Consider the following 16,251-nt stretch of genomic DNA (forward strand, 5'->3'; position numbering starts at 1 on the left):
CTTACTGTGTGTGAACATGTTTCACAGCTTCTATACCTATTATGCCCAGCAGATGGAGACATTATACAACAATGAAACAACGAGCCAACAACATTCAATGGGTCTGTCACATTGATATGCTTCAATTTTTTATTTAATGTCATTTCATTTACAAATAGTAATGCAAAGATACTAAGACAGAAGCCTTCACACAAGAAAAATACATTAGGTACGATTTGAGTAGAAGCTTAACATCCGTTATCAGTTACTTATCACATAATATAGCCAACTTGGATTTTTTGGTCTGCTTTCTCCCTTTTTATATAAAAGCACAATTTAGAGAACAAGAGTTGATCCATTCATTTCAAAGGGCCAGCTCAACAAAAGTACAGGATTGCCAAACTGCTGCTGAATGCTAGGATTTGCATATTTGATGAGCATAACTGTGTCCTGTTGCTGCGAGTACAGAAGGTGTAGTATCCAGACATTGCAGTGCAACGTTCAAGTAATCGTACTCGAAAGGAAAAATACATTATATTACAATTTAGCTGCCGTTGTATGAAGAAAGGACCACTAGAGTGGGTCATCTCCCATTAAATGCACATAGAGGATTTGAAGTTGTCTTTTTGTGGGAACTATTGAATGATCAAACAATTACGGTCTGTCTGATTCGTTTACCCTTTTCACATGTAGTGCCTCTAACCAATTAAACATTTATATTCTGATATAGATCTGCATTTTATCCTACTGGAGATGAAGGAAAAAGGAAACCGCACACTCCTCTTGATAGCATCACTGATCTTTAATAAGCTTACGTATCGGCCTTCGTCAGAGCTTACTGGAGATGCTTTTGGTGAGCAGGTTTTAGTCACACGGTCAAATTATATATTATATATATATATATATATATATATATATATATTTTTAACCTTTATTTAACTAGGCAAGTCAGTTGAGAACAAATTCTTATTTACAATGAAGGCCTACCCCGGCCAAACCCGGACGACGCTGGGCCAATTGTGCGCCGCCCTGTGGGACTCACGGCTGGATGTGATACAACCTGGATTCAAACCAGGGACTGTAGTGACACCTCTTGCACTGAGATGCAGTGCCTTAGATTGCTGCTCCACTCGAGAGCCCAAGGTAACCTATTCAGAGCGAAATACTTGCTTAAAGCAAAACATATCACATTAAGCCTTTTTGAGTCATTAGTGGTTATTTTGTCATTCATTACCATGGAGAAAGAGTTACTAAGTGCTTCCGCTAGGATTATTTTCAGCAGCAGTGGCAACATGATCAGGGGAGGTTGGTGGGATTTATTTTTTTAAGGCCCTATACTTGGCCACAGAGATAAAATTGCCACTTTAAAGCTAATTTACTGCAATTCTACACATTTTACCATGACTTATGCCATGTTCTTATGTTTGAGTCACTCAGATAGTATAACAAAATGAATGGGGACCCCATGCCATGCCATTTTTGGAATTTTAGATTCTTCCTGACTGTCTAGCTTTTATTTTGGTGTTAGTTCTCAAAGATGATCTCATTTAAAAATATATAGCTTCATGACCTTTTCTATATACTTTATATCTGGTTTTGGTCATTTAAGTTTACACTGAAAACATTTTAACATCCCGAAAAAAGTAAAAAATGTTGGCGTGGCGGCAACGATTTAGCAGCAGCGGCCAGCCACTGTTATTTGAATGTAGGATAAACACTGAGTTACCTCAAGGTATCAAGCAGGAAATGTCAGTCACATGTCAATCTTTATGTGGTAGGTTATGCAGCAAGAAACAAACTGTTAAGATAAAGCAAATTGTGGTTTCCTCATAAATATTCTCATTTTCTAAATGTAAACAATTCATAGACAAGTGCACTGTTTTAAGTTGATGTAATTCTCAAATCTAACAAAACTAAAACAAAAATTTGGAGATAAAGTGGGAAACTGGAGTATTTTAACTCTAAACCTTTGACAGAAACACATTTTAGTAAACAGATAAACAAAGTGCTCTAAATAAGTGCATTACTTGAACATTAAACAAGAGTTAAAGGGATGATTTATGAACTTCGGTTTCCTTAACGGTTCACCCTTTGCTAGAACTTTGCATGTAAAAAAACAACAATAGTATGATAACTAATCTGACAACAAGGAATTAAGGTAAAATAGCAACTCACACATCTAATGGCTTATAGCAGCATTTCCCCAAATCAGTCCTGGGGACCCCAAAGTGTGCACGTTTCTTTTTTTTGTCGTAGCACTACACAGCTGATTCAAATAATTAAAGCTTGATGATTAGTTAATTTGAATCAGCTGTGTAGTGCTAGGGCAAAAACCAAAACGTGCACGCCTTTGGGGTCCCGAGGACCGAGTTTGGGAAACGCTGGTTCATAGCCTGTGAGAGAAAGCAACGGCTGACTTTTCCATTCACTCAAAACAACTTAGCACATAGCCATCACTTACACACTCACTCTCTGTAAAAGGGAACATACAAATCACATTTCTAAATGTTAAAATTATTGGAAGTATATACAACTTTATATATCTTGTAAAAACTGGTAAATACAGTTGTTATTTGCTCTATCTTTTGCAACTATTTTGCCTGGATCTCTGTCGGTTTCAGAATTGGACAGCTCCATTGTCACAGTCATGACGTAAGGGAAGCTGTCAATAGCCAGGCAGTTAAAACTTTGAGATGGCCATGTTTGGCTATGTAATACCTGTCTGGTGTCAAAAGGGAAGCTAATGGGTTTACAGTATCTTGTGTGGGTGGCAAGGGTCCAGTTTATATTCCCCAAAATTCATCCTTATTTATATCAATTACATGAACGTACACACAAAAGAAACATCAAAACTTGCTCCATTATTTGTAAACGGTTGCTTCTGTAAACGTTTGAGTGTAAACCATTAGAATAGCAGAATATTAGTGCAAAAATGGTGGCAGTAATAATAGACGTATCAAATCAGTCAGATTTACTACATAAACACAGAAAACATTGTTTTAAAGAAAAGACAACTTATTGTAAAAACACAGGGAGCAATTTGGAGTTTGGATCAGTCTGAAAAACTTTCGATTAACCGATACTTCTAAGTCAGAAAGACAGAACAGAAGTACAGAGCCACAATGACAGTGCAGCACATTACTCTCAGTGCATATAACAACAATTTTCACTTTTGACATCATATCACAAAAACATTAATACTGAAAAGCAATATAAACAGCCAGTCTAAGCACTCGGCAAAAATAATAAACTTCAGTGGGCATCATCTCTAGCTCATAAGCACATATAAGATCAAATGTATAAGTACGTACCAACAAATTGCATCTACATATGCATAAAAGGCTGATAACAAAAATCTGTTGCTTTTGGATTGACAATTCAGTTTGTGTGTGAGGCCTTGCCACTGTTCGAATCAAAAACAAAGACAATTTACCAAACAAGGAAAACATAACATTAAACCACATTTAAACAAAGGTCTATTCCACTTTTCTTCCTTAGTCAACAATTAATATTTTGCATGAAAAAAGAAAACATAAAACCATGCCTAACTAGAAAAGTACATTTCCTGAAGAAAATGTGGTGTGCATGCTATTTTATGCAATTGTATATAGTTATAGTTGATCTAAGTTCTAAAGAATTGTAATTTATATACATTTGCATAAAATAAAATCACCAACAGTAACTCTTAAACCATGTGAAAGTTGATTTAGTACCTCTAGCTTTAATGATTGAGTTACTGTTGGCGATTTATTTTATGCAAATGTGTGCAAATGTATATAATTCAAGTATAAATAATATCACAAATATTTTTAAAAGCTATATAAGTCTTCACATTTGGAAATTGGTTTCGTCTTAATAGCTTAAGTTGTTTAAGTACTAGAGTGAGCGGAAGAAATCAAATAATGATGAGTATGTAAAAGAAAGAAAAAAAAAAAGTGTCACAAAACAGAACAAAACAAAAGTAAAAACCAAGTGCTAAACATCAGAAGACTACATTGAATTCAGAACCACTCCGGCAGTCAAAACAGTTCTCATTTTCAGATCTATAACCAATAATGTTTTGCATGCTTGACACTGAACTCCCTTGTATCTATGGTAAATGGTGATGCTGCATGTATTAACTGTGAACATAGCGAAATATGCTGGAACAAGGGGATTCACTAACATATGAGACAAGCATTTAGTTAAACCTTTCAAATAACACAAACTCCAAGATAGCACAAAGGCACCATAATTTGTGTACACTCACAATGCATTATGCTTTCTGCTACTGTATGAGCTGCACATTAAAGAAGCGTTAAAAAAGTTTAGTATAATTTCAGCCAGTAGTTTAGAAAGTAGTGCTCACAAGCCAAAACGGGTCACCGAAAATTGTGCACAATGATATGTTACGTCCTGCAAAAAGAAAAGAAAACCAAAACCAGGGTTTGAAAGGATTCCCTAATTTCTCCACAGGTGACCCCATTTTGGTATAATCACACCACTAGTGGTATTTCTTTCAGGTGAATTTACACACCTGGTTCTGTAGCTAGCAAATTACAGTTAAATAGTGTATATTCTATGATAATAATGGGGGTTGTTTATATACTCTTTGCACAACAAGATGACTGTTCTTACTCCTGTCCATGACAAATTGTAATATTAAAGTGTGATTTACCACAGCACTCCTTAATGCATCAATTGTGGTACATCCAATGGCTTCCCTATTTCATGCTTACTTCTCCCTGCATGAATTATACTCATAGCTATGTAGCTTGAAACATGTCCAGCTGTATCTGTTGTGCAGTGAGAAATCTAACTTCTATCCAAAAATACAAAGTTTATAAAAATCACCTCTTTCATATAGACAATACACATATGCTTTTAAAAAATATGTTCGTTTTTTTTTTTTTTAACAAGAAGGCAAGTTTGACCGAATACAGGGGGAAACAAGTCCAGTGCACATAACAGTCGCTCAGAGGGGTGAAACAAATACCAGGGTTCAATGCTCTAAAAATTGTAAGTAAAGTGCAAAAAAAAAAAATTACAAAAAAAAAATCTGGATAATGTCATGGCTACATCCAAGGGAATTACTCACAAGAAAAGCTCACTTGACATTGACTACTAACAGGTAATCTGTATAGCCGACATCTACAACAACACTGAAATTCTGACACTATACATCCAGAAAAGCTGGTGGGCAAACTGATGGACTTTTCCAATGACAATGAGTGGAAAACAATTGACACGTACACACACACACACACAAATATTCAATATGAGAGACATTAACAGTACTGAACCAAACTCCAAATCGCATGCCACGTCCCTTGGATTTTGAAGTGAAACACCTAGAGTATGACGTAAGGGTGTCATCAAAAACAATGTGGTCGACGCTGAGGTTTATATGAAGATGTTGAGATTATGATAGTACTCTATGGCGATGTGATGAAATACATTCTGGTGGCAGAAAGGCTGTTCTAATAGAGGCAGTTGAATCATAAAATCACACTTCAGCAGTAAAAATAATCAACCTCAGACACATCCATGGGAGTCACATATAGGGGTTAATGTTCTTATATATGCAGCGTAATCCTCAAGTTTCTTTTGTCATGCTTTTTTGTTACAGTTTCTGCCAAAGCCAACGTGCAGAATATATCATTTGCATTCTCATCTGTGAAGTGTAAGAACCAAACAAAAATGTTCAACAAAAAGTAGCGAATGAAACATGTCAACATGCTTATTTTCTTTGCTGAAAAAGCTATCAATATGGTACCGTACAATTCAGCATGGTAGGTACTTAGTTTAGTTTAGGTACTTAGTTATGCCTATTAGATTGCTAATAACTCGGCCTGCAATCAATTCATTTGTTCTGCATAGATACCATAAGCAAAATCCAATTTAAAAAAAGACAACTAATTGAAACAAAACATCAATTACCAGGGAGCGAAACATAAGGTTACTTAGCGTAATCACGGTTCTAGGATAAGATGAGTGAGGTCACTCCGTATGTATGGGTACGTCTCCGTTGGTCGTAGTCGATAAGGAACTCCTATCACACAACATCTGTCGTAGACAGACAGGAGCGACAGCCAATAGACCCCGCTCCTTTATAAGGCGCTGTCGCTCCCTCCTGCCTCACTTGTACAAGTATTCGTTCTTCCATACGCAGATTGTGTGAAGGGCAACGAGCTAAGTGACCTCAGTCATTATCATAGAACCAGGGTTAATTAACTTCAAATTCTATTTCAAATAATCGTTCGAACACTCAGTATGGGATTTAGCCAACTCCTGTAAGGCTCGTACACTCTCCAGATAGTCTAGACAGAATCAACTCTCAGATGTGCTGACTCGAAGCACACGTGCCGGTGAGATCGGAATAATATCCCATAAATATCTCTGAACAGAGATACCTTCTTAAACCAGGCCCGTGAAGCAGCCACACCTCTCGTGGAATGAGCTCTGAAGCCCTCCAGAGGTAGTCAACCCTTGCTATTATATGCCTTATAATAGCCTCCACTTATCCAAAGGATAAATCCCTGGTCGAGGAAATGGGTCTCCCTACATTAGGGAAGTCTTCAAGGCTCTCATCCTGTCCATGTAGAAGCACAAAATATGTGGAGCACAAGCAGTGGAAACAATGTTCCTCCACGGAGGAATAAGTGGTGGGTGAAAGCCAACGGCTCTAAAGAGAGGTGATAGAAGCCCTACTAATCTTTAAGCACAAAAAAGGATTTATGTTGAAATAACCGTGGATAACCCCAGGGCAAGGAACAAGCACTAGTGGTGAAACTGACAGTGCGTGCAGCTCACTCACCCGCTTTTGTGGATATAATGGCTAAGTAAAGCGGTATTAAATGAGAGAAACTCATTTCCACGCTTTCCAGCGGCTGTGAAAATTACTCTCAAGCACCCTAGATGTTCTAGGGTGGGACTATCTACTTGGTCACTGGGCGTAGGCGAAGTCCGCTTGCCTACAGCTGCTGTACTGGAAACCAAGTGAGACCGGCAGGGACCAAAACAGGGCCATAGGGCTGGAGATGTTGGGGCGTGTATCGCAATCCCTCCTTAGTGCACACTGCTAGAGGGAGGCTCCCCTCGTCATATTGCCCCAGCACCCATGTATTCCATCTGGTGACAGCCAGGCCTACCAACAGTGAGGAGGCTAGACGTCTGAATCAGTCTCGGTTTCAAGAGTGCAATACAGAGGAACAGAGCAGGACGATCTGCCACCGAGGCATAACCCTTAGGAAACACACGCATGTTGTGTTCCAATGGTGCCTTGGTCACCATCCCATATCTAGCACCAATGTAATGAACTGCAGGACATGGAGGCCAGCCCGGGTCAGTGGTGTGGGATGTGCATGATGCCCAATGGTGCTATGGCTTTAGCTAGCAGCAATGGTGAAGAGTGCCTGCTGTCTCTAACAGTCTGGGAACCAGTCTGCTAGACGAAGATGGCGAACGTGCCCTAGCGGTTGCGAGTCGTCAATGCCGTCAAATCCCTCTATAGTAGGATAGAAATGACGTTGCAGGACAGTTAACTAAGTGGATGGAGAACTTTAGTGACCAGCCCAAGGGGTTTGTACCTGCCTACTATAACCCTCTCTCTCCATCGCTCGCGAGCTCTCTATGAAAGATGCAAGTGTTTGTGTTCTCGGAAGTACAGCAACTAATCAGTCTCCTCTGTTCCAAAAATTACTGAATCGAATCTCGACACTCAGAAATGGGAGTCGACACTCAAGGAGTCATAGAATCAATTATTCTAGAGTCGACTCTCCACCACTACATCATCGTCGCCATCAACAGTTGGAAAAATGTCAGAGAAAGACAAGCGACAGCAACCAAGTCCTGTATGGCAATACCTTGAGAAGATAAATGAGAACGAGTACATGAGTACAAGGATGAGGCGGTGAGGTGGAATAGCACTGCAGGCTTAAAAGATAGCTGTCCGGGGCCTAGTCCGACAGCACCTGCCCTCCTCCTCCCTTTTCAAGAACCAAGAAGTAAATACACTATGTTCCCTGGCTCTAATAAAGGATGTAGCAATAGAGACGAATTCCCGAAAGCCACCGAAAACCGAAGACATCGGGGCTGATGCCTGCCGTTCCTAAGCAACCCTATACATCACCCGGGGGAGACTGTGCATGTGCAACAATCTTTCCCAGCCAGTAGGGGTGCATGCTATAGGTGCCGAGACCCTCGTTCGCCTGAGGCAAGGATGCCCTCTAGCAGTGCAAACGAGGTGTCACCTCTTTCATTATAATAAATTAGCTCTGTGCCGTTGGCGAGGCACTTGGATGTAACAGAAAAAGGTTATAAAAGAGATATAGTGCACGGGGATGGAGCTTGATGGCAACTGGTGTACTGCCGTCCTGCTCCTGTCTGACCTAAGCAGTACGGCGAGAGAGAAAACACATCGTCTTCTGGCCCTGGCTGGAACAACTTAGCCGGGGGGGAGAGCTATGAATGGGGCGGCACTCGGGGGGGCGAGGTGCGGATCCCAAGCCTATCACTGTTAACGAGGCCAAAGATAAGCCCCTGTGTAGTAGATGGGTAGAACAAACATAGTAGCATTTCTCTCATACCACAGGGTGGGGAGAGAAGTCTACACTGAACTGGAGAGAGGGTAGGGCAGGGAGCACCTAGTGTGTCTACACGGGTGCGAACAAAATAGATTCACTGGCCATCCTGGCCACCAGGGGGCTTTAGGAGGGCAGAATTGTGCTGTGACTGCATCGAAGGACTTAACCGCCAGGCTTGCTCTGTTTCTGGGGCTTCGCCTGTGTATGGACAGTCGGCTGCGTAGTCAGGGACCTGAGTTCCTTATGGCTTATCCGTTGTCCCCTTCTAAACATCCCCACGTGGCTTTTTGATGCAGGACCCAGAGGGCTGCCACGTGGGCCGAGTTGGCGGGGGTTACAGAAGTTTGGGGGCCCGCTTTCCTACGGGTACTGCATGCTGAGTAATGAGTGGGCCCCCTCCCTCCTCCCTATGCGTGGGTACGAAACGATGGGTTGCTGCATACAGGATAGGGCTCTAAAAAAGCAGAGAAACCCCTCCTTCGTTATGCAAGAACTCATCTTCTGCCTAAGAGGGGGCAGGGCCGGACATATGTGAGCTGTGCCCCGTTTTTCTCTGCTGCTGGCCTCTAGGCCGTCCCCACTGGCAGCGTTAAAGAGCATCACTCTTTAAGGACCATAATCACCTTAGACCCACTACAATTTGCATACCACCCCAACAGATCCACAAACGATGCAATCGCCATTGCACAAGCTCATCACTAAGCTCAAAGTCCTGGGTCTGAAACCCTCCCTGTGCAACTGGGTCCTAGTCTTCCCGACGGGCCGACCCCAGGTGGTGAAGGTAGGCAACAACCCCTCCGCTACACGGGGGCCCCACAGAGGTACGTGCTCACCCATGACTGCGTGTCCACGCACGTCTCCAACTCAATCATTAAGTTTGCTGACAACACAAAAGTGGTAGACCTGATTGCCAACAATAACGAGACAGCCTACAGGGAGGAGGTGACAACCCTGGCAGAGTGGTGCCAGGAAAATAACCTATCCTTCACTCAATAAAACAAAAGGAGCTGATCATGGACTAAAGGAGACAGCACGCCCCCATCCACATCAACAGGGCCGCAGTGGAGAGGGTCAAAAGCTTCAAGTTCCTCTGTGCGCACATTACTGAGGACCTAAAATGGTCCCTTAACACCGACAGCGTGGTGAAGAAGATGCAACAGAGCCTCTCCAACCTCAGGAGGCGGAATAAATTTGTCTTGGCCCCTGATACCCTCACAAACCTCTACAGATGCACCATCGAGAGCATTCTGTCGGGCTGTTTCACCCCATGGTACAACTACACCACCCGCAGTCGAAGGACTCTCCAGAGGGTAGTACGGTCATCCCAACGCATCCTCAGGGGCACACTGCCTGCCCTCCAGGACATCTACAGCACACATTGTCACAGGAAGACCAAGATCATCAAGGACCTCAGCCACCCGAGCCACAGCCTGTTCACTGCGCTACCATCTAGAAGGCCGAGACAGTACAGGTGCATCAAAGCTGGGACAGGCCATCTGACTGTTAAAACAGTCATCACTAGCCTTAGGTCACTAGCCGGCTTCCACCCGCTACTCTACCCGGCACCTTAGAGACTGCTGCTCTATGTACATAGAGTTATTGAACACTATTTTACCACTGTATATGTATCTACTGTATTTGTTATGAATTCCCTGCCGGTGACTTATCAGCACCACAACCCTAAGCTGCACACTCCACTCCCCTTCCCCCACGACCGGAGCCTGAGAGTCTAGGGGTACCATAAACCTGCCTCTCTAACCTGTGTGACCTTTTCCCTGATAGGTTGCTAGGTAGGTTACTAGGGGGCCGGAATTCTGCCTATCCTCTTGACTCTGCAGGTCACACAATACTTGCAGTATCCCTCAAGTGGCAGAGAGGAACAGTCTGGACTCACTCATATCTCTGGACTTGTGGGATGGTGTGCGTGCCCAAAGTGAGTTGTGTGACATTTATATATTGTTCTTAATAGTTAGTTGTTACTATTGATGTATGCCGTCTTTGTGTATAGCTGTATTGTCAAATATACATTTTCATCCTTCCCTTTAATAGTCTTGTTGCTCTACTTGTGCTATCAGTTATAGTATTGTGTACAGTGTATTCATTACGTCTGTTTCCCAACCACAACCATTCCACTACCTTTCCCACTTTCATCCCCATGTCCATTCCCATCTTCCTGTGAATGATTATTTATATTCTGAACTTTGACATTGCTTGTTCTGATAATGCTCATTCTGTTGTCTTCATTTCTTTTAACTTTTGGATTATGTGTGCATTGTTATTGTATTGCTAGATATTTCTGCATTGTTGGAGCTAGAAACATAAGCATTTCGCTGCACCTGCGATAACATTGCAAAAGTGGGTTCGTGACCAACTTTGATTTGATTTATAGAAAAAAATAAACTGGCTCTGTGGCATTTTGGCAAGTGGGACAAAGAGCAATATATTTCTGGAGGCGACGTGCTGTAAGCATCGGGTGGGGACAGTGCTTGTTAGTGACTGAATTCTACCAGCCCAGCCTCGGCCTGAACCTGAACCAAGGGGAGAGCTTAGCTTGGAGTGCACTTGTGCCCGGTTACAACTAGCATCAGCTAGCCTGTCTTTGCCGTCTCGTGGACCGGATCATAGAATTGGGACCAGTTCAAACAGTAAGTACAAAGAAACTGGGTGCTAGACTAAGTACGTATGAGGGTTAGGCTAGTAATATCCAGGCGGTAGTTAACTGACTTGTTGGCGTTTGCCAGGATGGCTGGTAGGATAGCTTAAGCTAGCATTGACCGGTTCTCGGTTCATGCCATACAATACTTGCAGGAATCAGGGTGGTCGAGAGCTGCCTGGGCATGATACCCGGGTTAATCGTGTGCTAGACGACGTTAAGCCACTAGCACCATGTTAGCCGAGAAGAGCTGTGTTACTCTTCAGTCTGGAAAGCCTCTTTTGACCGTAGTACTGTGCGGTGTAAATGGTCAGTTTTAGTAATAGCTAGCTAGTAATTCCAGGAATTTGAGCGCTCGGCTTAGTTCGCCCAGTACAAGGAAATACAGTAGCCATAACTCCAGAAGAGATTGTTTTGTCAGCCGGGTTATACATGTTACTCAAAGCCTGCCTGACCATATGGAGTACTTACAGTTCAGCTACCTAGTAGTAGCCCAGTGTGCTAAATGCCTAGCTGTAGTTAGCACTTTGTTAGCTGGAGAGCATGACTCTATAGGCTGAAAATCTCCCACGACTGCAGTAGCGATAGGCAAGACCGGTCAGCGTATCCAGCGAGGGCTTTGGTAAGCTAAACGAGGGGAAGTAATGCTACCCAGTGCAGGTAGCAAGAGCTAGCAGGGGGAGCTAGCTCTGAGCGTGTACTGGCCGACGTTAGCCATGGAGCTAGTCCTGGCTTTAGCTAGCTAGCGCTCGACAGGAAAACCCTGGGCTGTGTGTGTGCTGCTGATGCTTAGCTGTGTAGCTAGAAGTCCTGTGGTAGCCAGCTAGAGTTCACCTTGTGGGTTAGTCGTCTAGCTATTGCAAGCACACTGGAAAGAGAGCCATAACTCTGATGGAGTGAGCTACAAGCCTAGGGTGGCACGCTGAGCGTTGCTCTATAGGCTAGAGAATCTCCCAAGACCGCAGTACCTATAGGCAAGACCGGTCAACCTGATCAGCGAGGCCGCTGGAAAGTTAGGCAGGAGGAAGGGATGCTACCTAAGCCAGGAGATAGCTCTAGTCGTGTGCTCGCCGACGCATAGTTGTGTAGCTAGCTAGTCCTGGCGTAGGAAGCTGGTTTTCACCCAGAGGGTTAGTAACCTAGCTGGTGCTAACACACTGCTAGCTGAAGAGAAGGTACATTCTTTGTGAGCTAGCTGGGTTAAATTCGCCTGAAGAACGACCAAGCGAAGTTTCTTCCTTCCTCCACCTCATTGGGAATAAGCAGCAGGAAGCGGTAGCTAGGTGTGCTGGTAGGGTAGAACTAGCTGTGTGACGCTAGCTAGCCAGAGACAGAGGAAACTTTACTTTCCGGTAAAAAGCTAAACACTCTCGACAAGAAGCTGGATTCCTACACTCAACAGTGAACCACACAGGTTCACCTATCAACAGTTTAGCAGGAAAACAGTAGTCTAAGTCGATGCTGAGGAGAGTATATTAGCAGTATTACGACATCGTAAGGAAGAATGAAAAGTGAGGCAGGAGGGAGCGACAGCGCCTTATAAAGGAGAGGGGTTCCCCCTTATTGGCTGTCGCTGCAATCTATGACAGACGTTGTGTGCTAGGAGCTCCTTGTTGACTACACCCAACGGAGATGTACCCATACTGAGTGATCAAGCGATTATTTGAAATGAAATATCTAATTCACAAGTAGCAACTACAAGGGCATCAGATATGTGATACCTCGGCTCTTTCTGTCCATTTCTATTTGGCTGACAAGTGAAATACAGTACCACGTCAAATATGAAAAGCAAAATGGTAACAAGTGAAAAGCAGTGGATAACAACTTAAGTTGTGATAAACCTCCCCTAGTTGTGTTCAACTTGGTCCTCTTCTCACACTAGTGCCAATTTGATTCAGGCCATCGGAAAAGAAACGGTGATGCTTGATAAAAGTTTACACTTCACTACTTTAGAATCTAAACAAGTTGCACAACAACCTGCGTTTTTTTAATGCAGAGTTGAGATAATAGCTTTCCATATCATGTACTCTTATAAGGCGGAATCTTATCACTCATGGTGATTTGTTCAGATTTCATTTAAAAAAAAATCTTGTTTGCATCTGAAAACCAGCTACCATTGGTGGCATATTACAGCTGAAATGTCATTTCATGCATAAATTGCCAAAGTGACGGTAGGCTAACATCCTTTTTTAAAAATCTACAAACAGGATTCTGAGTGATTTTTCAATGTCTGTTCAACTGGAATTTAGGTTTTTACTTCAGCTGCCCTGGAAAATCATAAGCTAAAGGGGAGGGTTATAACTCCTAGTTGTTCAACTCAGTAAACCACTTAGATGTTGACCATCACTAAAACATGTAGTACAAACCTGAAATGCTGACAAAATTGATGGATTAAAATTAAAATGACAAGTTCGGAAGGGAACCTAAAGTAAAATACTGGTCAACTTCGGGGGAAAAAATCAGATTACCAATAAATACAACTAGTGTGAGTTAGTGTGAGTTAGACAGCGAGATTAAGGGCATTGACGGAAATGTGACTGGCAAGATTTACCATGAGAGGGCGGTTCTGAAAAGCAGATGAGTGATTATATGAGCTAAAACATGCTAATCTAGTATGGCAGGTGAGAGAAAGATAAACAGTTTCCCCTGCAGACATGATTTGAATCAGTTAATGTCTTCAAATGTGAGGCGAGACCAATGTAGTGTTGTAGCCCCTACTGTTTTTCTTCTTTACAAAAACCAAAGCATCCAACAGAAAGGCCGGCAGGATGCATGTGTAAAAAAAAAGTTAAGGGATGAAGAATGGTAACAACAAACTAGTCACAGCAGGACCATAAGCTCAATATCCACCAGACATGACAATGTTGCCATCCATCTTTCCCATTCTGAAGAGAGAAAGCAAACTGTGTCGACCATTTCTTGACAAACTAATTTCCCTACTACCTCACTATCCCATAGCTCTTAGAAAGGGGCTGCTGGTGAAGGGAGGTGGGATAAACACACTTCACAGCTGGGGCCTTGCCTCGGGCTCCCACACCCCAAAAGTAGCCCTCTCCCCTCAGACACAAGCCCTCAACCCCTCAGGCCGGGTTTCACCGACGCAGTCGGTGACTTTGGCAGCAGCTCTACAGCCGGTCCATCCGAAAGGCGTCTTCAGTGGCAGGGTCAGTGAGGACCATGTCAGGGTCATTGAGCATGTGCAGCCCGTCCAGGGTCAGCGGATCAATCTTCAGCTCGTCTAGGGGAAACTGAGAGTCCGCATCGAAGCTGATGTCAGCTGACAGAGAGCTAGAAGACAACCCTTTGGACAGTCTGGGTGGAGACTCTCCTGTGGCTAAAACAGACATGGGTAGAGAGATGAGGAGAGGTCAGAGTCTTCCAGTTGCATTTACTCCACATAAAGAACAGGATCTCATTAAATATTTCAAGGAATAGCCAATAACAACAAGTGAGTGCCAAGCAAAATCAAATAAATGCAGAAAACCTCTACTTTTAATGAACTTAGTTAAAGTTAGGAATGAAGGTACAGTCATGACTGCAATTATTTGCATCCTTTATAAAGATTAGCAAAAAATGATACAAATACTGAGCTATATTGTATGCTCCGGAAAAAACATTTTGTTTAAAAATATTTTGTTTAACAAATAACACATTTTTCTCAAAAAGAAAGGGGTGATAATTATTGGCACCCCTGTTTCACCCCTTCAGAGGATAACAGCACAGAGCCTTTTTCAAAAATGTTTTGTGAGATTGGAGAACACATTGGGAGGGATCTTAGACTATTCCTTCATACAGAATCTTTCTAGATTCTTGATATTCTTTGTCTGGATGACCTAAAAGACCCAAGGAAGCCAAATAGCCCCATAAAAATCAAAGACTCTGTATTTTACAGTAGGTATGGGGTTCTTTCATCCTTCTTTCGACGACTGGTGTATGTCACCAAAGAGCTCTATTTTCATGTCATCCAACAAATGTAAATGCCTGTAGTTGGCTAAACGGCATTGGCACTTGGATGGAACTGCTGACGGGTGAGCTCAACAAGGCTCCCGCTTGCGGCGAACATGTTACTTAGTAACAATTTCAGTTGAACGATTTAAATGAACAACAAATCTTACGGTGAAGCCACAAACTGCTACTTTTTGTGTGGATTACTGTGGCTTTTTAACAGCAATATTCAAACTGCCAATTACTTTGCTATTCTTACTACATGTAATTGACATAAGATTTCTGAATTATTATTTGTAGCGGCAGTTTAGACCTGAAACAGACATGTTCGCCACACACTACCTTCTCATACTGTTAACTAACGTTCTCAACGAACAGAAAACAAATGGAATGCGTTAGCTAATGATTGCAAACGTTCGCAAACTATTTCACTTGTTGAACACACCTCAGATCACAGATTTTTCTGCCATTGAAATCCTCAGGCAGTATAAACAAATGGAAATACATTTTCTGGATGGAAAAACCCTTTCATTGTAAACTTAAACAACTAAAACCAGATAGTGCCTTCAAAAAGTATTCAGACCCCTTGACCTTCTCCACATTTTGTTACGTTACAGCCTTATTCTAAAATGTATGAAATAAAAACAATTCCTCAGCAATCTACACACAATACTCCATAATGACAAAGCAAAAACGGGTTTAGACATTTTTGCTAATTTATTACAAATAAAAAAACAGATACCTTATGTACATAAATATTCAGACCCTTTGCTATGAGACTCGAAATTGAGCTCAGGTGCATCCTCTTTCCATTGATCATCCTTGAGATGTTTCTACAACTTGATTGGAGTCCGCCTGTGGTATATTCAATTATTGGACATGATTTGGAAAGGCGCACACCTGTCGAAATAAGGTCCCACAGTTGACAGTGCACGTCAGAGCAAAAACCACGCCATGAGGTCGGAGAAATTGTCCATTAAGCTCCAAGAAAGGATTGTGTCGCGGCACAGATCTGCGGAAGGGTACCAAAATATTTCTGCAGACTCGATGCTGTAATCGCTCAACAAAGTACTGAGTAAAGGGCCTGAAAACTTGTGTAAAATGTGATTT

The 16,251-nt window shown here is 42.4% G+C and overlaps 1 protein-coding gene across 2 annotated transcripts in view; it reads right to left on the minus strand.

The window, feature by feature from the left end:
• Positions 1 to 98: 98 nt before the first annotated feature.
• The window catches only part of LOC106568953 (CREB-regulated transcription coactivator 1), a 48,236-nt gene continuing 32,083 nt past the window's right edge, over positions 99 to 16,251 (minus strand). For both annotated transcript variants that reach the window (XM_082960748.1, XM_082960749.1), the window contains one exon: positions 99 to 14,530. In XM_082960748.1, the coding sequence (XP_082816874.1) occupies positions 14,322 to 14,530 (209 nt within the window). In that variant the 3' untranslated portion in view covers positions 99 to 14,321. The remainder of the gene's footprint in view (positions 14,531 to 16,251) is intronic.

This window comes from Salmo salar, chromosome 14, assembly GCF_965601325.2.
Source record: "Salmo salar chromosome 14, fSalSal1, whole genome shotgun sequence".
NCBI classification, from domain to species: domain Eukaryota; kingdom Metazoa; phylum Chordata; class Actinopteri; order Salmoniformes; family Salmonidae; genus Salmo; species Salmo salar.